The sequence below is a fragment of the Gymnodraco acuticeps genome, unplaced genomic scaffold (genome assembly GCF_902827175.1).
Source record: "Gymnodraco acuticeps unplaced genomic scaffold, fGymAcu1.1, whole genome shotgun sequence".
In the NCBI taxonomy this organism is placed as follows: domain Eukaryota; kingdom Metazoa; phylum Chordata; class Actinopteri; order Perciformes; family Bathydraconidae; genus Gymnodraco; species Gymnodraco acuticeps.
The window spans coordinates 450,396-473,318 of record NW_022991375.1 but is presented as its reverse complement, the minus strand read 5'-3'; the positions used below and the strand labels follow the sequence as shown (position 1 = coordinate 473,318).

General features: G+C 42.8%; 1 protein-coding gene across 3 annotated transcripts in view; it reads right to left on the bottom strand.

Annotated features, from left to right (window-relative positions):
• Nucleotides 1–22,923, bottom strand: part of LOC117563045 (growth factor receptor-bound protein 10-like) — a 55,544-nt gene that overhangs the window by 14,651 nt on the left and 17,970 nt on the right. Inside the window, exons 4-7 of one of the 3 annotated variants that reach the window (XM_034241179.1) lie at nucleotides 16,552–16,729; nucleotides 15,892–16,015; nucleotides 4,491–4,647; nucleotides 754–869 (exon numbers count right to left, since the gene is read on the bottom strand). In XM_034241179.1, coding sequence (XP_034097070.1) covers nucleotides 754–869; nucleotides 4,491–4,647; nucleotides 15,892–16,015; nucleotides 16,552–16,729 — 575 coding nt within the window. Of the gene's footprint in view, nucleotides 1–753; nucleotides 870–4,490; nucleotides 4,648–4,817; nucleotides 5,797–6,254; nucleotides 6,385–15,891; nucleotides 16,016–16,551; nucleotides 16,730–22,923 lie in introns of those variants that run through there. The other 2 variants (XM_034241180.1, XM_034241181.1) reach the window with 2 other exon arrangements.

Sequence of the window (22,923 nt, the reverse complement as noted above, 5' to 3'; positions counted from 1 at the left end):
GCTGTGTCCTTAAAGTGATGAACAACGCGCCCTCTCAACCAAACTTGGAATAAGCGCATACGTAAAATGAGTTTCAGCTTAAAAATCAGGAGAAAAACCCACTGAACATAAAGTGAAAACAGTCGTATACACAGCCACGGTCAGCAGGAATTCATTGCAGGTCCATATTATTCAGGAAATTTCCCAAGTACATTTTAAAAGTTTGCTAAAAATCATCTCTGTATTATAAAGTATAAATGAACGATGTCTGGGGGATGTTCAACTGTTTGTATTATTTCTGTTTGGCTTAATGATGGTTACAATAGGATCATAATTGTTTTTTTCACTTCATTTTGAATTGCATGAAATTATGAGCTGTTTTTTATGTATGTTTGACTGTATTTGACCCCAGGAAGAATAGCCAATGCTCATGCTAGTGCTAATGTGGATCCTAACAAAGAATAAGAGCATTGTGTGTGTACGCTAATAGCATTGCAACTTAATTCAACAGAAATAATTATTAACAACCACCATGTTTTAAACGATAATTTGTTATGATGCCTGTACTGTTGCTGTGTCAAATTAATTAATTACATTGCCGTTAGCCTTAGCTGTACTCACGGTTAAGTGCTAATTAGAAAATGGCTAAAAAGCAATCCAATGCAATGGTTTGGCATGAAAGCATAATCTTGTGTGTGTGCGTGTGTTTTGGGATGCATGCTAAAATGAGGCAGTTCCAGAAATAACTTTTCTTTAGGGATGCGAGAGACTCACCAGGGGGTTTCTGAAGAATTCATATTTGGCATAGTTCTTCCTGAAGAGGAATTTACTGTCGCTGCTCATGGAGGCTTGAACCTGAACCACCAGCTCGTGGTCCTCCAGACATCTCTCTGCGTGAACACACACACACACACACACACACACACACACACACACACACACACACACACACACACACACACACACACACACCACACACACACACACACACACACACACACACACACACACACACACACACACACACACACACACACACACACACACACACACACACACACACACACACAGTTAGTCATTAAAGATTCTCTCTTTTTGTTCTGATCCATTTCTATAAAAACCTGTCTGAAAATGAGCTGATCAGATTTTGGCCACTTTATGATGTCATAACGATGTGTTGGCTTGTGTAACCATTAGCCAATCACCAACCAAGGTAACCCCCCCCCCCCCCCTTATCAGGGAGTGGCTCCTTATTTTCATCTAAAGTAAAAGACAGAGAATCAGCACTGGGCTGAAACAGAGGGGATTATGGGATGCTGCAATGATCTGTTTGGTGTTTGGAGCCAAACACTTCAGAGACATGTTTATGTATATATTGATGAAAAACAGTATAATAGGGGACATTTGAAATAGCTGGGATGAACAAACACAGATTTAAAAAAGAATGCACAGTCCTTGGGTCTTATCATCAATAAACAACTATAACAGAAAATAATTTAAGTTTTACTCTTCGTTGTTTTGGTCTTTTTAGGGCTGCAGCATAACAAGCAGCTCTTTTGCATGCATTCCCTCTCTCCTCTCTTTTTAATATTGAAAGCATGTCCTTGTCAACAGAGGACTGTTTACTGTAACTGCTTTGAGCCGTGTCCTCTAGCAGCAAGAAACACAACAACTTTTAATGTGCGGGAACAAATCGAAATCAATTATCTTGTCTTTTAAAAACAAGAATCTGGTTATTCTTCAGTGTAAAACAGCGTAATATGGAAAGAAGGAGTGTTTTTAATCAAGGGTTTAACACTTTTATAAACTCCATAAATCTCCTTGATGTGAATTAGTCAAAGCCTCAAATACTGCACATGATATTTAAAATCAAGCTCACACAGATCGCATGTTATGCTGTTATTGTTGACGATGACACATGCATTTCTTCTCTCCTCTCTTTTTAATATTGAAAGCATGTCATTGTCACCAGAGGACTTTGTTTACTGTAACTGCTTTGAGCCGTGTCCTCTAGCAGCAAGACACATAACAACTTCTTATTGGCTAGAACAATTAAACCAGTTATTATCTTGTACTTTACAAAACAAGAATCTGGGTATTGTTCAGTGTAAATTGGTATAACATGGGAAAAGAATAAAGAAAACAGGGTTTACCACTTTTTCTAAGCTCCATAAATCTCCTTGATGTGAATTAATAGCACGGTAAAAGCCTCTGTACCGCACATGATGTTTGAAATCAAGGACAAACAGATCACATGTTATTCTGTTATTGTTGGCAATGGAACAGCGAGAAAAAAACAGGCCGTTACCAAGAGACGAGCAAAGGCTGCAAGAGGTTAAATGAGGAGGGGCGGTGTGAGGCGGGGAAGGGAGGAGGTGATGGTGGAGAGGCGGCATGAGATGTAGAGGGAGGGGGAGGGGGGGGGAGGGCATTGCAGGAAGATGATGTCATGTATTTCGGCTGATTGCTGAGAGCAGCGAAGCCATAAGCACAATAACTAGCCACAGACAAACACAGCCACACATTAAGAACCTGCACCACACAGGCACAATTACTATGTCTCTATGTGTGTGTGTGTGTGTGTGTGTGTGTGTGTGTGTGTATGTGTGTGTGTATGTGTGTGTGTGTGTGTGTGTGTGTGTTGTCCTCTTTGTTGGAGTTGAGGGGCATATGATCTCAGAGTGAGGCCGCTTAGAAATAGATAGTGACAGGATGTTCTAGTTCTGCATGCACACACACACACGCACACACACACACACGCACACGCACACACACACACACACACACATTGAATGATAGCAACCTGGAATTAGCACTAATTCTTCCTTGCACACTCACACAATACAAACATATATTGATAGAACTGTTGTCGCTTTTTTTTCTGTTAAAATAATTCTGACTTTAGGTTTGGAGTGTGTGTGTGTGTGTGTTTGTTTGTGTGTGTGTGTTTGTGTGCATGCGCCATCTGCAAGCAGGGGAATTTCCTGTGGAGGGTTAAGGAAAGATTTATTGGCTGGCCGGGCTAGGGGCTCGTCTAACGGAGAGGCGCGATTGGTTCCTCTCAGCCCTGGTATGACGCATCAGTCCAGGCCTCTCCCTTCCCCCTCCCTCTCTCTGTCTCTCTTTTCTTTCTCTCTTCATCTCTCGCTCTTTCCCTTCCTCCCTCTCCTCACCTCACATTCCATTTCTCCAGTCCTTTTCTTTTTTTTTTCTTCCAGAAACACAGATCAAGCAGCAAAAGCACAAAGCGAGCCTTTGACTCTAAAAATACGACTCGGGCAGTAGGAAAGTCTCACCGAGGACAAAGACGGACCCCGTGAAAAGAAATATTAATAAAAAAATCTTCAAACGGAAACACGGCAAAAGTGATGAAGCGAAGCATGAGTCTAGTGTTTTTTTTTCTCCCTCCATTACCCCCCCCCCCCCCCCCCCCCCCCGGGCCGAATTATTGGGAGGGATCAGGCATGTGAGCAGAACATGGAAAATGTTTAATCCTACGACTACCACACCTCCCTCCCCGAGCCGTATTGAAGGCATACGAGCAGTCGTGCCATGCTCAAGTGAACATACACACTGAGGGTACACACAAGAGCGTATCCCCAACCAGGCAAAGACGCACAAAAGGGGTATAGACACAGACATACAAGACTGAAACACACCTGCAGAAAAGACATATACTCTTAAAAGCCCACTACATATAAACATACAAGGAGTGTTAGCCTTTTTTAACTTGCAGATTGGCTTTTATCCACTTTCTTAAGGCTGATTTTAACATATTATCTATCAGAGCTTTCTACAAATAGCCTTAGAACTGAAAGAGAAAAAAACGAAATCTGCTCTTGGATAATAACTGATAATGTAAGAGGGATTTAGGGTCATATTAGTGGGGGTACGTCAGACTTAAAGTGCTACATCGTTGCATATAATCAATCAAAAAAAGAGCATGAGTAAAGACAGAAGAGTGTACCAAATCCATGCCTAGGGGTTTGCACAGAAAAAATTAATGAGTGCTACATTTTAGTAGAGAGATTTAGGCTTGTATTAGTGGTGGTACATTGGGGTTAGGGTTATGGTACATCATTGCATATAATGAATGCAGATACAAAGATGCAAAAAGGGGTATCAAAAGTAAGTCTAAAAAGAGCATGAATATAGTGAGACGATGTGCCAAATCCATGTTTGGGGGCTTACATATCCACCACACACACACACACACACACACACACACACACACACACACACACACACACACACACATACCATGTATACATCACTTCAGGGGACATTACATTGACTTACATGCATTTCCTGGAGACTTATCCTAACCTTAACCATAACCAACACATGCCTAACCCTAACCCTAAACCTAACCAAGTCTTCACCCTAAAATTAATGATTCCTCCATTTTGTCCCCATAAGGGAGGCGAGTCCCCACACGTGACTATGTAAACAGATTTAGGTCCCCACAAGTATAGTAATGCTAGGCCACACACACACACACACATCCTTACCAAGGCCCAGGATGGGGTGGTGCTCCACCAGTGTCCAAGCATTGTCGTCCACACAGTGGCTCTTGTAGACCAGGAGCTGGCACACATCTCTGGACGTCATGTCTGCCGGGATCTCCACCACTTTACCGGCCCCATCCTCGCTCCACACCTTCACTATCTGAGAAACACATGAGGATAGCGGTGAGGCTATATGTGAATAAAAAGCATTTGGGTCATATAAGAAAGTCTAAAACAGTCCAAAAAGCGCGACATGTCCCGAGCCACATTTGGAAAATTAGAATCCACAGAAAAAACGACAAAATGTAACACATCAACGGGGACATTTACCTCCATAACCAGGTGCTGTGTCCACTCTTAGAAAGAAAAAAAAAAGTCCTGTTCACATTACTCTATCCCTCCAACATGAGTGCCGCTTAAAAAAAAGGAAGATGACGTCCAGGAAAAGGTCTGCCCCTGTGCTCTCAGTTCAACCCTTTTGTCCACATCTCAACCAAACGTACTCACATCCACGAAACACACATGTAAACCCACAACAACACGTTTTCTGTCACATGCGAGAATATCCACAATGTGAAAAGTAGAAAAAACACGTATTCACACACGGACAGCGAAGTAACGCCGTGTGTTTACACATGTTGCTGTGTGTCCCTAAAAATGTCACGGCTGGGAGCAGCAAGCGGGTATGATTCAAAGCCAGAGTACCTCCCATTGTTGCGCCATTTTAAACCATTTCTGCAACAAGCGACATTTAAAATCGGGTGTAATTTTCGTCTTCACCGAGTGTGTTGCTGCACAGATAACCACCGACCAGCTGCTTCACACCACTGTATGAGTAGATTCACACAACAACACACACACACACACAACACACACACACACACACCACACACACACCACACACACACACACACACACACACACACACACACACACACACACAAAGAGAGAGAGAGAGAGATCCCACATGCAACACACACGTAAATATGATCAAATGAACATGGGAAAGTGGCTACAAAACGCAAAGACGACTAATATCATCTTCCACATATCACAGAGAAGTCGTGTGTGTGTATGTTAGTGCATGTATCCTCACACACCCACATACTCAACATATTCAGTCCACAGCAGGGATCCTGCGGCCCTGCACTTCACACAAAACCACCAGGGAACAACTGTTGAAAATGACATGAAACAAGACACAAAGCTTAGTGATGGGCGAGGGCCGGAGGGGAAAGGGGGGAAGGGGGATGTACGAAAAAAATCAAATCGAACAATGGCAGCACGAAAGTGGAAATCGCACACAAACAGCACAAAAAAAAAAGAGGAAAAAACAACAGCAGCGATGGCCTAGAAATGACACATAACACCCAGCGCGGCGTCTGCGAAAGACAGAGTCTGAATTATCAACCAGAAAACAACGTCACAGCGCTCTGCAAAAGGCCTGAAGACTCCCTCCTCTCTGCACTCACGCCCCCCGTTAGAAAAAAGTGATTTCAGACGCATGAGTTTTGTTTTGAAGAAAGTTTATGAAACACTGAGAGCGGGAAGAAAAAGGTCCTCATCGCTGCAAACTGATAAGCCTACACACACCACACACACACACACCACACACACACCACACACACACACACACACCCACACACATCACACACACACACACCAACACACACACACACACACCACACACACACACAACACACACACACACACACACACCACACACACACACACACACACACACACACACACACAGAAGTCTCTTACCTCCACAGCCTGAAAGAGGCAACAGTCTGGAGAGCAGGATGGCATTTTCACACTGAGACGCTCTCCAGTGACACAGAGAAGACAGAGAGAGAGAGGGAGAGGGAAGAGGAGGATGAGGAGGGGAGGATAAAGGAAGTCAGGAAGAAGAGGGAGGGAGGGGAGTGACACGATTTGGCCAGGAGAGAGGTATAAGAGGGAAAGAAAGGGGGGGAGGAGGACGTGACAGGGATAGACTGAAAGAGAGACAGAGCGAAAGAGAGTCAGCCTGCCCCTTTCTTCTCGTTGCTGGGCAGACAGAAAGCCTGAGATGCGAGGAGTGGTATGAGCCGCCGTTCCTCTCCTCCCCATCCCTCCCTCTCCTTCCCCCCCTTGTTTCCTCTCCTTCCTCCCCCCTCCTCCTCACAACACTGGACTTAACCCAGTGTGGGATTTTTAAAAACGTGAGCTCTATCTACCTGTCACGCTACTTTACACTCTTATCTTCAGAGCGGCGTTCCCCAATCCTCCATCGCTCCCGAAAAAAGATCATCGTCAGCTCCTTTTACCGACCCAAAAGTAACAGTCCCTCTCCCTAAAACACGCCCACACACACACACATACACACACACACTTACACACACATATACACACACACACACCACACACACACACACACACACACAACACACACACACACACACACACACACACACACACACACACACACACACACACACACACACACAGATAGAGGGAAAAAAGCTCAAACTACTAAGCCAATCACTGAAAACACACACATCTCTTATTCCAATGACATTTTCTTTGAGCTGCCCAACGGTTTTAATTTCTACCCCCTTCTCTTATCCTCCTCCTCCTCCTCCTCCTCCTCCTCCTCCTCCTCCTCCTCCTCCTCCTCCTCCTCCTCCTCCTCCTCCTCCTCCTCCTACTCAGATGTATGTGAAATACTATACGAGAGTGTTAGGACCAGGGCAACATGTGTTACGCACTCTGGCGTCTTCGAGGTTTTGCAAAGCTGAAAAAACGGTGGGGTGATTCGACCTGAAACCGTAAGGGATCACGTGTCGGGCGTTTGGGCTTTACTGAGGGGGTCAAGGGAGGGGTAGGGAGGGAGGGAGGGAGGGAGGGGGGGAGGTGGTTGCTCAGCAAATCTGCACTGCCAAAAGAGGGAGATATAGAGGGAGGGAGATAAAGAAAAAGAAGGGAGGGAGGGATAGAGGAATAGAGAAAGAGCTATGGAAGAATGTCAGTAATGCAATCCTGAGTCATAATAAGGCTCATGTGTAGCGAGCAGGCCAACCCAGCTGGCCCCTAATACAGTGTGCATGGAGACTGTGAGCCACACACACACACACACACACACACACACACACACACACACACACACACACCACACACACACACAACACACACACACACACACACACACACACACACACACACACACACACACACACACACACACACACACACACACACACACACACACACACACACACACTATTCTGAAAGCAGCTCCAGTCGTTTTTTTCTTTTTTGATTATACTCCTCAACTTTTGCCTCCAGTATAACGATGCAGTTTCGCGACCATCTGGGTTGTAGCATAACTCTGTGTGTGTGTGTGTATAATGCTTGTTCCTGTATGAGATGAGCACATGTGAAAGGAAGGGTGGGAGCAGGGGGAGATAACAGGCTCACTTTCCTTCCGTTTATTCTCCCATTTCTTTCCAATTTCCATAATTGTTCATACTTTCCGACAATTGTTCGTACGCTCAAGGTCCTCCTTTTTTTTTTTACCAGGTTTTATCTTTATATGACGAAATGTTACTCACCTTGGCTAGGTCCCCCCCCCACCTCCTCTGTTTCCCCTCCCCCACTTTCCTATTTTTTCTTCTCCACCAGAAAAAGCGGGTGAGGGGTGGAAATGTACCGGGTTATTGGACTCCTATACTGCTTAGCTTAGAGCGACACACACACACACACACACACAAACACTTGCGTAAATAGGGCTCGGAGCCGCAGCATATTGGATTGAAAGGTCATGGAAAGACACCTGTATGCATGCCTATAAACAAAGACATACACACACGAGAAGCACAGTATGTACGGGGTCGGAGGTCCAACACAATAATCTGCAGCAGGGTCAGGCCCACTTGACCAAGAGGTTTATGGGCCCCTAAACTGTCAAAGTCCACCCATGAGTACAAAAAATCCTTTTATCTCTCATCAAAGATGGCAGAAAACATGCATTATTGTACTCATGGGTGGAGTTTGACAAAGGATTACTCAAAAAGTACACAGTAAAAGTACTTGATTTTACTTGTGGTACTAGTCCAAGTAGTACCGAGTCCAACACTGTTGGACCAACAAATATTTGTATCGATTATCAAATATAGCAGGGGAAAAAATGAAGAGCTGCTGATTTGAAAAAAAAACTCGAGACGGCTGAGGTGACCGCAGTGCAGAACCGCTGTATAGTTTAAATCTCCTAACAATGTTGTCCATTTTAGACACAGGCTTATTATATTTACAGCCCTTAATAACATTCATTTTCTGGGCTCAATGTGTGTCTTGGCCGTGTTCTTTGTGATCACTAAATTCCCCTTGTTTCCCCTTGTTTATAATATCACCGTTCCAATCAAACGAGTGCTTTTTGTTTTTAAATCACTTCCGCGAGTTTCGCGAACCCTCCCCCCTCGCTCCACTGACCATTAGACCATTTAGCAGCGACGTGCAGTCAGGGGAGGCAGGGGAGGCAGAGCCTCACCCGTCATACTCCAATGTACGGAAAAACAACTAAAGAAAAACTAAATAGTAATAATAATAAAATGTCTCCACTGATCTGTGTTGTAAATGTGATTTATGTATGATTCCAATCGCTTTTTATAGTCAAAATCAGCAAATTTGCCGAGCTCCGCTACAACTACGGGTAGCGATGAGAAGTGAGGCAGGGACGAGCTCTGCCTCTTGTAAACCCACAGTAACTTGCTGGAGCACGGGCACTAATTTAATGCGGGCACTTATTTTGTGAGCGCGCTCAAGCCAGTTACTGTGGGGTAAGGTGAGGCACAGATGAGATCTGCCTCACCTCAGAATGCGTCACCCCACAGAAACTGGCTGGAAAGCGGGCCCTAAGCGCATGCCTGCACCATCTCACTGTATGTCACCAATGTAATGTTTGAAGATCCCTTTATTACATTTATCCTCGCCATCCATAGTCTCTAAATAACTTATTTCACGTATATATGATATTTAGGCTCGCTGGTCTCATCATACAACGGCAGGCAATGAAAAAAAAAGCACCAGGGGAGGCAGCCATAACCTCTGCCGCACTGAAGGGGGCGCACGTGAGCCCACAGGTTCTTGTTGTTATTCTACGCAGAGACAGTAGACGCGAACAACAAACTAGACTTTTGAAACTAGAGGGAGATAAGGAGGACTTTTACAAAAATGTAATGGAGATTGTTGTCCAGAAGGATAGCATGGACTTCATCCTCAAGTCAAGGTAAGACCACAATTGTAATGAAAATGGGATCTTACTAAGAAAGAACAATCCAATATTTAGATTGTGGGTATCCTTTTGTTGAACGGTCTGTTTAAAATGAATCGAAGCATCAGACTAAAAAAGCTTTTAAAAATAACCGAATATTTAGATTACGGTCAAAATATAATATTTGTAAATCTGACTCTGAAAGAGTCAGTGCCTCACCAGCCATGAACCTCACCGCACGTCACTGCCATTTAGTAAGGTAAAAAGCAAAAGGGCAACAACGCCTCTCAGACGCTCTTCCGTTTACTTTTTTAATAAAGAAAAACAAATGGTCCGTAGATACACGGATTCATCTCCCTCCATCATGTTGATTTGAATCCGAAGTTCTGAACATGAGCCCGCCCCGCTCGACATTCTGAGCCAATCACAGCGCGATAATGACCTGCCTTCCGTTTCAACCATACTCCTTCCGTTTCCACTATACTTTCTCTCACACATACATGCATTCTTCTCTTGCATACATATATTGTCTTCAGACATGCATATATTATTTATAATATTAAATGTAAACATTGAATGAATGTGCATGAGAGCAAAATGTATAAATATGAGCATTAAAATATATGAGTATGAGAGCAAAATGCATGAATGTGTGAGTGACAATATATGAATGTGTGCATTGAAATATGATAATATGAGAGCAAAATGTATGAATGTGTGAGTGTAAATGTATGTATGTAAAAGGAGAATGTACGTGTGTAAGAGTGAAAATGTATGTTGTTCATGTCTTTTATACATAAACATGTGTCCCCTCTGCGTAAAGAGATTCTGAAAGTTTCAGGAACCAAGACCCTCTCACTTTTTGTCCTGATCCATTTATATAAAAACCTGTCTGAAAATGAGCTGATCAGATTTTGGCCACTTTATGATGTCATAAAATGTTGATGGCTTGTGTAACTATTAGCCAATAACCCACCAAGGTAACCCCCCCCCCACCTATCACTTGAATCTCCTCCTATTGAAAAATAATAATGGACCTTCCAGAAACCGCAAAAATATTCCTTTGTTAAGAGTTTTATGTAGCAAATATGAGTTTAATAGCCATGTTTATATTACAATTACAGTTTAGTGGATTATAATGCAATGCTGGAACTCCTGATACCAGCAGCTACCAACTGTCTGTCTGGCGGAGGCCTCCCTTGTAGACTAACACACACATCAGCAACGTCCGCATCTGCATGCTGGTCGGCGGTCACTTCCCACCCTGGTCTATTTCAGCATGGGTTTGTCTTTCATGTCTGTGAGTGATCGGGTTTCAGGCCAGACAGAGCTGATTAGCTCTGCAGACAGGCCAAACTCAATTTCACCTCACTGGAGCGCCACCACAAAGCCTCACTGAGTGGCTCACCTCCCCACCTCCTCACGACCCAACACTGACACGACACTGTCTCTCTCAAACACACACACAGATACACACTCACACAGATACACACTCACACAGATACACACTCACACAGATACACACTCACACAGATACATGTGTACACAGTCAGACAGAAAGCCTACAACTGATTGCCTGTTTAATTACAAAAGTCATTGGTCATAGTGCAATCTATCAACATAAACAAGATACATCACATTTATCCTGGCGGATATTACAATGAAAGTAGCATTTTCATATACAGGATTCATTATCATTGATCCTATTGGAGAAAGTCCCAAGTAACAAAGGATGTCTAACTTCCTCTTCAATATGTTTTGTCCAAGTCAAAATCCTAATTTAAAGTGGTCTCATCAGTCTTGCAATTAAATACAAAAATTAAGAATTTCTGGCTCTCAAACTGTGAGAAGTAGAGTTAACATGAACATTGTTCACTGATTATCCTTTTCTGGTTGCATTTTGATTTGTTTTAAAAACTGAAACTAGCTTAACATTTTAGTTTGACAGTTTTGACACCACATGTAATCCTCAGACAGTGCATTCAAACATTATGAGTGAGAGAGCATGTGTGTGTGAGCATGTGAGCGTGTACACACACACACCTGATCTGATGCAGTGGGTCAGCAGACCATTGCGTGCAGAAGTTCATCAGCTGACCACAGACAGAGGGGGGTATGAGTCCTAAACACAGAGTGTGTGACTCAGAGCTTCAATCTTAAATTCGTTTTTATAACACTGCAAGAGCATATATTCTGTAGGAATGGATTTATAAAAGCAATACGCGACAACTTTAACCCACATTATACATAGTACAGTCAAATCAAAACCACTTTGACCAATCTAATAGGCCAACATTTCTGTCCCTAAACTCACCCAAAATGATCAGACTGTAATTTCTTGTTCAATTTCACAATATTTCAATGACCTCACACTGAAAACAAACCCTGAGAAACTGACTCTTTCACATCCCTTTTTTTCATTAAAACCCATTTTTCTCTCTTGTCTTTTCCACAGGGAGTTCAGAGGTCAGGGTCATTTTAAGAGCAGTGAGCTGGAAGAGGTTCAGGGTCTTGCTCAAAGCTACTTCGAGGTGGATGCTCGCCAACACGGGGGGCTTGAACCCGAGCCTTTTGCTTCGGACCTTCCTTCCATCTCTGATGTTCGCTATGCCGCGTCTTTGGCCCCAAATGAAAGCAGCCGTTGCGATACAGCCGCAGTCACCATGCCAAAGCAAATCCATTCCCCCAGCGATGACACACAGGACCTGACAAAATCCTTGCGAAAGCCATGGTTACATGACTGAACCGTATGGTGCAAGATGGCTACAACTTGCGTGGGAAAGCTATCAGAATTCAGTCAGACAACCGAATAAGATTTGGCATTCGCAGCTACAAGACCCCATGTAAAGAAGCAAATGAGATATCCATTGCGCTGATTATTCTGATAAGAATGCATCATCATGCTATATCTGTCCATGATGTCCTGAGAACAAATCCATTTATAATACCAAACACAACGCAGGCCATAAACCTGTCAGGTCACGCACATACAACATTTGAATGGCTCGTGATATAAGCTGAGAGAAAGACTGAAGCTTAGTGAAGAATGTCCAGATTCCATCTCTGCAGCTGGAGGGAGAGCAATCCTATGATAAAACCATGCCAATGCAAATACGATGCAACTATGTCTGTAGACCAACGCATTGCAAGTCTGCATTGTTGTATAAGCAAGTCGTCCTCAGTGCTCTTCAGACAACATTACTGACCTGCATATGCATCCACGTCTTCACATCCTTCACTAGCCTTTCTGTAAGCTATCATATGACATTACACAAGATAGCATGCAAACAGAGGCCCTGATGTCTAGAGCTGAAGTCATGGTTAGTGTGACGCTGATCTTGCTGAACCTAAGTGATTTGATCGGCCAAGGTTTCATTAAATCAGCCGAAGACTGGACATAGCATTAGAAAGGATTAAAGTACACCATGGTTCCAAACACATCTAGCAAAAGTAGGTCATTTAATACTGGGGCTGGTTTAGGAAGATGTGTCACATTCATGATAACATTGTTAAATGAAAGGACACACATCAAGCGGAGACCTTTGCCAAGGCCAAATGCCATATTGCGCAATTTTAACGAAATAAGAAAAATAACTTTGTCCCATGATTCCGATCTGCTCCAAAATGTAATGAGCTATTCCTCGACACACCCTTCCACCAAGTTCTAGGAAAATACAGCCAGTAATTTTTCTTGGTATCTTTTTGTCAAACAATGGAAAAACATATTGAAAACAATAACCTTGCAATGCCAACAAGGCCACCCCTAGAACATGCCACTACACTTATTCCATGTGGCATTTTAAGTGTTAAAGGTCACCTATTGTGCAAAATCCACTTTTTCCTGTCTTTTCTACATAAACATGTGCCCCCTCTCAAGAGATTCAGAAAGTTTCAGGAAAAAAGATCCACTCACTTTTTGTCCTGATCCATTTATATAAAAACCCGTCTGAAAATGAGCTGATCAGATTTTGGCCACTTTATGATGTCATAACGATTTTTTTTGGCTTGTGTAACCATTAGCCAATCACCAACCAAGGTATTTAGTGTCTCTACTGGGACATGTCTCCATACTTTAATGTTAAAAAAGCTCTTTATTTTTGTCATACTGCCTGTGCTGCAGCACCTCTTTTCACCCTCTGTCTGAAACCAGAGCCCAGTCTGCTCTGATTGGTTAGCTGGCTGGCTCTGTTGTGATAACGGCTAAAATATAAATATGTCCCGTCTCGAAGTAAACAAAGGTGTCAAATGTGTTTTAAGTCAGGAGGAGGGGGGGGGGTGCTTCGGAGAAAATTGTTTACATGCACTAAAACCTATAAATGACACTACAGGAAAAGGGAAACCCCCCAAAAGTATAATAGGGCCTCTTTAATGATAATGAAGATGTTTCCTTACAATGGGGTTTTTCGTTTCCCATGATCCAAATCGCCTCCAGCTACATGTTTATCAGTTTCCCAGACACCTCCTCTGCTTGTTCAGATGAAATGTTTTTCTCCTTTGCTGACGATGATAAACACGATGGAGTTTTGGAAGGGATTTCTTTTCCATGTGATTTGACTCCTTCCAGCAAGCGTTTTATCGCCGTTTGTGCTGGAAGAATGCAACCATCTTCCTGTTTTTGTGCCATTAAGCAGTCCTGAAGAATTTCCTGCCTCCTCCAACCTGGTGACATGCTATGACAAATGCAGTAAAGTAGAAGCTAAATGCTGCCATACCTCTGAGCCATAAACTTATCATTTGAGATGTATAGCTGAAGTGAGTCATTGATGTCAAATGCAAAATGTACTGGATATAATGGAGGCAAATCAGCTTTAAAAACATACCAAACTGCATCTAAATACACTAGTTAACACAAACAATAGATGTATTTCTCCTCTAAAGCAAGTTCTCCAATTGGATACATAAGACTACAGTTAAATGTACTAAACTGGACAAAAGGAAGATCAGAAAGACACATGATGCAACATCTAGTCAACTCTTACACTCTCAAACACACACAAAAGATCTTTTGTACAAACTGCAATCTTGCTCTCTGACTCCAGACCTCGTGAGATCATGTCAACTTAATGCATTAAAATAATGCTCTGGCTTATCACAGTGTGAACTGAATAATGCCATCTGTGCATAAGAGCTGCAAGGACTAGTCGACGATTAGATGGTTAACAGAAACAATATCGCAAACTATTTTGATGATTGTAAGTAATTATTTATGCTAAAATGGGAAGAAATACAAATTGAAGCTGCTACAAAACTAAATATCTTTGGATTTGGCTGCCGTTTGGGTGTTTTCTGCTGTTATTTAACAATAATAAAAGTAAGTAGCAGACCTTCTCTCCATGTTTCTATGTGTGTGTGTGAGTGCGCAAAAAAGGGTGAGCATCTAAAATAACTTTTTGTTTAGGGTGGGTATCCTGAAAACGTCTTGGAGAGGGATGGAACATTCCTGGGACAGGAGGATCTACAGAGGGAAGGAAGGGGAAGGCACACACACGCACACACACATACAGAAAGTGACGTTAGGAGCCAAGGTTGAAGCGTGTGAACCGGAAATGGGCGCCCGTCTTGCCAGAGACGGCAGACGGGTTCAGGAGGTTCAGAGAGATCCGACCTGCAGACGTTCCCATCCGTATTCCCAGCTCCGCTACGGAAGTCTGCAGCATCCTGGAGACATGGCTCACCTCCGTCCACAGAAAAACATGTCTGTCACTCTGAATGTGTGTGTGCGGGCCTATGAATGTGATTGATAATGATGTTTCCACAATAACACACACACACACACACACACAGTCAGATAACCCAGGGTGAGCTGTTGTGTAATAGAAGGAAAGGCGTAACGCAGCCAAAGTCAACACATGCTGTTCTGACCTGAACATAACAGGCCAGTCAGCTGGTTTTCACGCATGCACGCACACACACACACACACACACACACACACACACATCCTTTCTTTGGATAATGGTCAAGAAAAGGACAGCTAACACAATCAAGAGGCCAAAACCTACCATGACACTCACAAATTAAATAGTTGATTACCTTTTTTTTACATTCAAGAGCAATAAATGGTAGCTTCTAACACTTGAGCACACCTGCCCTCTCCAGTCAGGTGTTTGTTCAGTGAGTATGTGTCTGTGCAGGTGAGAGGGTGTTCTTACGTGGTTGTTGGGGGTCTGTATGGGGCTGAGGATGGGTGAGCCTGCGGGGCTGCAGAGCTCAGGGAAAGGGTTGGGGATGGCGGGCAGGGAGGCTGGACGCAGACGATGCTCTTCCTGCAGGCACCTGCAGAGGGAGACACACACACTACTGTCATGGCCGGCTGGAGGGAATGAAAACACTGTTCACCTCAGGTCTGTAAGGCGAGTAGACAAATTCTTGTGTGATTTTGACTGTTCTACAGTATTGCAATACTACATGGCACAAGTGTTTGTCTACTGCGTTAAAGTCAAAACTGCTCCATCAGCAGACAGTCTGCTCAAAGACTGTAGAGCAACCTTTTAAGAGACTCTATGAATCAGGCGACCACAACAACATATTGAGGCTGGCCAACAACCAATCATCTCTGACCCCAACCATGTCCTGAATAGTGCATTATGAATTGTTGCCATCAAATCGGAGATACAGGGTCCCGCGATTTATTAAAGTTAGATTGAAGCCCTCCTTTGTGAACCAGTCAATCCTCAAATTAAAGAGTGATAGTTCAATCCCAGGTCAAATGTACGCTAGAGGGTCTTGAGCATGTTCCTCTTCAGTAATCGTGAAGTATCGTATTGTGTTTGTTTTCCTAGTATCGTGGGGGTAAGGTAATGTGTGTGTACCTGACAGCCTGGATGTGCATGGGCTGAGAGTGACGCGGGAAGGCAGGGTGCATGTGGTGGTGTGGAGCGGGAGCGTGGCTGTTGTTCAGGAGCAGCGCCGTGTCCGACTGCGTGGAGCACACACTCTCCATGGAAGAGTTCATGTCGTTCACCAGCTGCTCCAGGTCCACATCGTCTTCTGTGGGGCGGGGGGGAGGGGTGGGGGGTCACACAGGTCGGGAGAGGAGAGACGTTAGTGACAGTAAAAACTCCAAGGCAGCAGATTTGAATTTAAATCAGTGTTTTGTTTTGATACTTTGAGCCATGTTCATTTTCATCACTGCACACATTTCTGCACAGCCCTCCACTTTAAAATACAACACACTGTTTGTCATATATTCACTGTACAAAGTTCTTTAGTTTTTTCAATTTTCTTTGTGTCTTTTGTACATTTAAATTTGGTGTAAATACTATCGTTTTTAAACAATATTTTCTGTTATATATTTGACCTGCTCTTTAAACTTATACTGTATTCCTATTTTGTTTGCACCATCATACACCAGAGCAAATTCCTTGTATGTACTGTAAATAATAATAAACTTGATTCTGATTCTGAGAAATGTAAACCTTCTACAACCAGCTGATAGTCACTGGAAATCATCCCTCATAGATTCAGTAGTGGCAACTCTCTGCAAATGGGATTAAATGAAGCTGAATCTGTTTGTTCCAAAGTGTATTGAATAACACAGAAGAGCAGGAATGGTTACAGTTGTTCAAGTTTTCTCCCAGTAGTCTTCACGAATATGAAGGTAACACACGACATACAAAACAAATGAGACATCTCCTGTATTTCTGTACTCAAGACAGACAGTGAATGCTATTCATTAAAATAATCCTGTCATGGGGAAAAATTAACATTATGGTCCATAGAGGGATAAACTTTGAGCACACAGCGCAGCATTTTAACTTCTCACTCCTTCTGTACACACGGAGACAATGCCACAGCACGAGCAGCTTTAGTCGTCATTTAAAACCGTCAAATCATTGCAAGAAGCACATCGTAGTCCCGAACCGTCCAGCACCAGATCAGAGGAAACACAAAGCCGAGCCTTGTTGTGAAGAATCACTCCTCCTCGTGTTGGATTTCACTTTGGCTTGGATGTCTTCCAATGGCTGTGTAGTACACTAACCCGCCAGTTTTGCCATTGGTCAGATTATGTAAAACCTGTCATTCAAATGCCTGAGATGTCTTTAAAGCACAAGAAGTTGGAGAAAACAATCACCCAGAGACTCAAGCAAACTAAAACAAGGTGGAGGGGTCACTGGAGCTGCTCTTGCAGGACGGTCGACAAGAAGTTGGCCAGTCAGCGCTCTTCTTTTAACCTGAACTGTTACTAATTAACTGAAGTCAGTCCAGGACTACTACTTAATGATTGGAAATCAATTGCCCTTCAGGGACACATGGAGATGAACTTGCAGACTGCACTCTTTATTCACAATTTCCTAGGCATTCAAAAATGCATTTTCAAAACATACACCTATTTTTTTTTAATATATATTTAAAGAGGCCCTATTGTGCTTTTTGAGATTTTCCTGTGATGTTTTATATGGATTTGTGTGCATGTAAATGAAATCCCTGTGTTCCCCTCCAGAGGGAGTTTCTCTCCCACACACTCCCCCCCACCTCCCTGCCTGAAACGCCTCCATTGGACTCCATTGTTTACTTCCATAACATCCATCACTATGTAACACTCGCGCTTCTATTGGCTAGCGCACCAACACATTGTACTTGATAGGCTAAGGGACGGGACATGATCTCAGCGGTTACACGGCCAGCTAACCAATCAGAGCAGACTGGGCTCTGGTGTCAGACAGAGGGTGAAAAGAGGTGCTGCAGCACAGGCAGTATGAGAAAAATAAAGACCTATATGAACATTAGAGCATGGAGACATGTCACAGTAGAGGCAATAAATACAAATATGAACCTGAAAATGAGCATAATAGGGCCCCTTTAATTAGTGACCTGAATTTGAGTTTTTTAGGAAACTCAAATTCAGATAACTTCTTGATTGAGCTTTAAATATAAATATTATACCCTAAAGAATAATTGTATTTATTTAATGCTGACAATTTTCCTCCAGAACACTGATAGCAATGTAAAAAAAAAAAATTACAAATGACATTTGGGTAATTTTTGATAATGGTCCCAAAACGTATAGCAACACATATAGACAAATAAATGCAACTCACCTTCCTCTTTCTTATTATAGTATCAACATAACTATGATTGATCAATGTTAAACATGTTGTTTGATTTTTTTTATATCAGTAATCTTGTAGAAGCTACTAAATGTACACTTCTTACAGGCCAATGTGCACAGCCATCTAGTAGGGATAAGGGAATATAAATCTTAGGTAAAGGCCAGAATAAGTGCCACATTTCCACTAAGTGTCCTCACAAGTGTGCTATGTCTCAATGTGTTTCTGTATGTGTGTATACAAAGCCCTTTAGTCCTATGTGCGTCCCAACTCAACACCACACACAGAATTCCTGACATTCCTGCAGGAAGAAATTACAGCACTCGGGGAACGTTCACCAGCCCGTCCATGGCATATATGGTGGCCAAGTGATCAGGACAAAGTAGGACACAAAAACAAACACACACACGCATGCACACAGAGGCCTGGACACCATACGCTATGTGTCGCTGATGAGCATGGGCATGTAATTATACAGCAGAATTCAAAGAAAGAGCACACAGTGTACGTCTTACACGCTGAGCCTACCAAGCGGAAAATAATCCTCTGAACCAGCGGGAGTCGTCCTGTCTGCACTCTGATCGCAAAAAGAGGCATGCATGGCATGCATCACTCACACTCACACTCACACTCACACTCACACTCACACACTCACACTCACACTCACACTCACACACTCACACTCACACTCACACTCACACTCACACTCACACACTCACACTCACACTCACACTCACACTCACACTCACACTCACACTCACACTCACACACACACACACACACACACACACACACACACACACACACACACACACACACACACACACACACACACACACACACACACACACACACACACACACACCAGAAAGGACAGTCTGGGACACAAGGTCATGTGATGCTGGGGTTCATGAGTGGGACATGGGTTGGGGGCACGGAGGGGACACACACAGTTGGAAAAGAACAAGAGAGGATATGAGGACAGCCGGGATGGTTGTTATGTAATACTGCGATATAGAGTCTTCTAAGTAATCGGGTTTAGGTAATCAGATAACAAAACGCAAGTAAATATAATCAACCCAGATTACATTTGAAAAAATGTGTCTTTAAAATGCAGTAATTATTAAACATTTTTAAGACAACCAGTGCAATTAACTAATGAAAAACTACAACAAATAAACAGTATACCACATGCTGTGAAATTAGCAGTACACCTGTTTTTGTGAAGGCACTTGGATTTGACCCACTAAACATGCTAAATCAATTTTAATTTGCAATTAAAATGTTGTGAAAAGAACAATTAAGGAACTCCAAATGTTGGCATTTTTTCAGAATAACTTGCAATATTTCCCACAGTATTTCTATTTAATAAATACAACATTTGTAATCCCATGGAATTGCTTCCCTGCTGCAAAAGTCCGTTTTTAAGAGTGCGCTTAAGACCTTCCTTTTTGATAAAGCTTATAGTTAGGGCTGATTAGATTCAGCCCCTAGTTTTGCTGATATAGGCTTAGTTTGTCGGGGGACATCTTACTTCTTCCTTCTCTCTGTCTATACCTGTGTACTCTCATGTTCCGATTAACCCAGCTTCCCCAAATTTCTATCTTTTTGGTGTCTATATACGCCGGGATCCGGAGTCATGGATGATCCTGCGGTCCTGTGTCCTGGATCGCGAGCCCTGGATCTTGAGTCGTGGCTGTGGTCCTGGATCATAGGTCCTGGATGGATATCCTCGTGGATTCATCTTCCTATTATACACACATGCATTTCCAAATATTTGGACTACCTATGTTGCAAATGTATTATCTTTTCAATTTACACACGGCATCTATTGCACGTCTGTCCGTCCTGGGAGAGGGATCCCTCCTCTGTTGCTCTCCCTGAGGTTTCTCCCATTTTTCCCTTTAAACTGTGGGTTTTCTCCGGAAGATTTTCCTTGTACGATGTGAGGGTCTAAGGACAGAGGGTGTGGTATTGTCATACTGATATTCTGTACAAACTGTGAAGTCCACTGAGACAAATGTAACATTTGTGATATTGGGCTATATAAATAAACATTGATTGATTGAAAGTCTTCTAGTTTCTGGCTTACTTCCTGGATAGCAGCCCAATGAAATCAATGTTAGTCCCTCACCAGCTCAGCCCAGAGACTTAACATTGTAAAGACATCATAGATAGAAAAGGGCAAGTTTTACAAGTATAAAACCTCTGTTGATAAATAATTAATAATAGAGATCATATATTTTGCGATTTGTGGTGTCCTGTCAAGCACACCATTAAAAGGTAATTTCTCCAACTTAAAAACATTAAAAGATATCTATTGGGAGATTATCATAGCTCCAGTTTAAGACAGCTCTGTGGGATTTAAACATGAGCACTGACAGCAGAGGAGGTAGTTTAAAATATGTGCTTTAGTATTTTTTGGCAGGTCTTTCTCCGGACAGTATATCCAGTATGTCTATGCACAAACAAGATTTCCACAAGAAGTGGCTTCACTTTAAACCAACATTTCATCACCTCAGAAAATCTTCCATCGTCTTAACTCTGGGTATTTCTCCCTTGCAGCCCTTTAACTTTGTCCTTGAGTTTGATAAGTTGGCAGGAAAATGTAGCCCAGTGCAGCTCAAAGAGGATAATGATGTGATCATTGGCATTCGTCTCCGTCCTCCTGTTTGCTGGCTTGGCCCACAATGCACTGCTGGCGTGAGTCAGGGAAGCCAGAGGACATATTGCATTAAAATAAATCTCCTCCCGATTTACTAACTGCAATGTTTGATATAAACTGCAGCAGCACTAGCATCACACAACAAAATACCTCTTTTTAAAGAGTTTTGTCTGGGTGAAAGCCCTAATCGTCTTCTTCAATCTGTCTCTTCATGGTTGAAATCAGTAACTTATTACCATTTGTGTCAGATTGTGTCATATCAACAGATAAACTTTATATCCACAGCAGCAGCCAATTCATTCCTGCGATATCCCAGAATAAACAGTACGAGCACACGCTGTCCTTGGACACGATAGCCTACAATCATAGATCTCTGACAGCAGCACGGGGTCAGTGAAGAGAGCAGGACCTTCAGCCAATTAAGCTTCTTTAGATGCAACAACAATACTCCAGCTAAATGAATGCATGAGCATACACAAGTAGTCAATAATGTATTACCTGTACCATATTTTGCAACGCATGGAGCACATTTCTTTCCATATGGACAGGGAAGTGAAAGTGAAACTAGTGAGGTATTGGCTCTGCATCATCACACATGATGTGAAAATGCTGTGGGGAAAGTGAGTAATGCTTTCCTCTCTTCATCATTTCTGTGATGCAAGCCACTCTTATAGGGGCCTTATATGCTAATTTTCTGGTTCATATTAGTACTCTGTTCGTCAACTGTGACATGTCTCCATGCTTTAACGTTCAAAAAGCTCTTTATTTTTCTCATAGCTGCAGCACCTCTTTTCACCCTCTGTCTGAAACCAGAGCCCAGTCTGCTCTGATTGGTTAGCTGGCCGGCGGTGTTGTGATTGGTCAACCGCTTAGAGATGTCCGACAGCCTATCACATACAATGCAGTGTTTCCCCTACCATTGTCTTGGAGGGGCGCTGCGCCCAGCCAACGGAGCCCCGCGCCCCCCCTGAAATTCAAGGTGTTTAAAAAAAAAAAAGATTATTTTTTTATATATATATATATATATATATATAGCACCACATTGCAACTAATCTATATCTACTGTCCCTTTTCACATTGAACATGTGCTCTTTTATTAAATAAACTAAACGCTTTAATTTTAAGTTGTGAGTTTAGTGTTTTTGACCCTAAGAAACAGATGCATTAATCAATAACAATAATCCACAGCTCCTCTCTCTGCTCCAGAGGATTTATAAAAGATATATCCAATACCCCCCCCCCCCCACCCACACTCAAGCAGCACCCCTGCAAAGCAGTAAACTAGGGGAAACACTGCAATGTGTTGAAGAGCTAGCCAATAGAAGCGTGAGTGTTAGTGAGCTCACTATGTTCAGGAAGTAAATAAAGGAGTTAAATGGAGGCATTTCAGGTAGGGGGGGTGGGGGGGACGAGAAACTCCCTCTGGAGGGAACTTTGGAATTTTAGGTTTTGCAGACCATTTACATGCA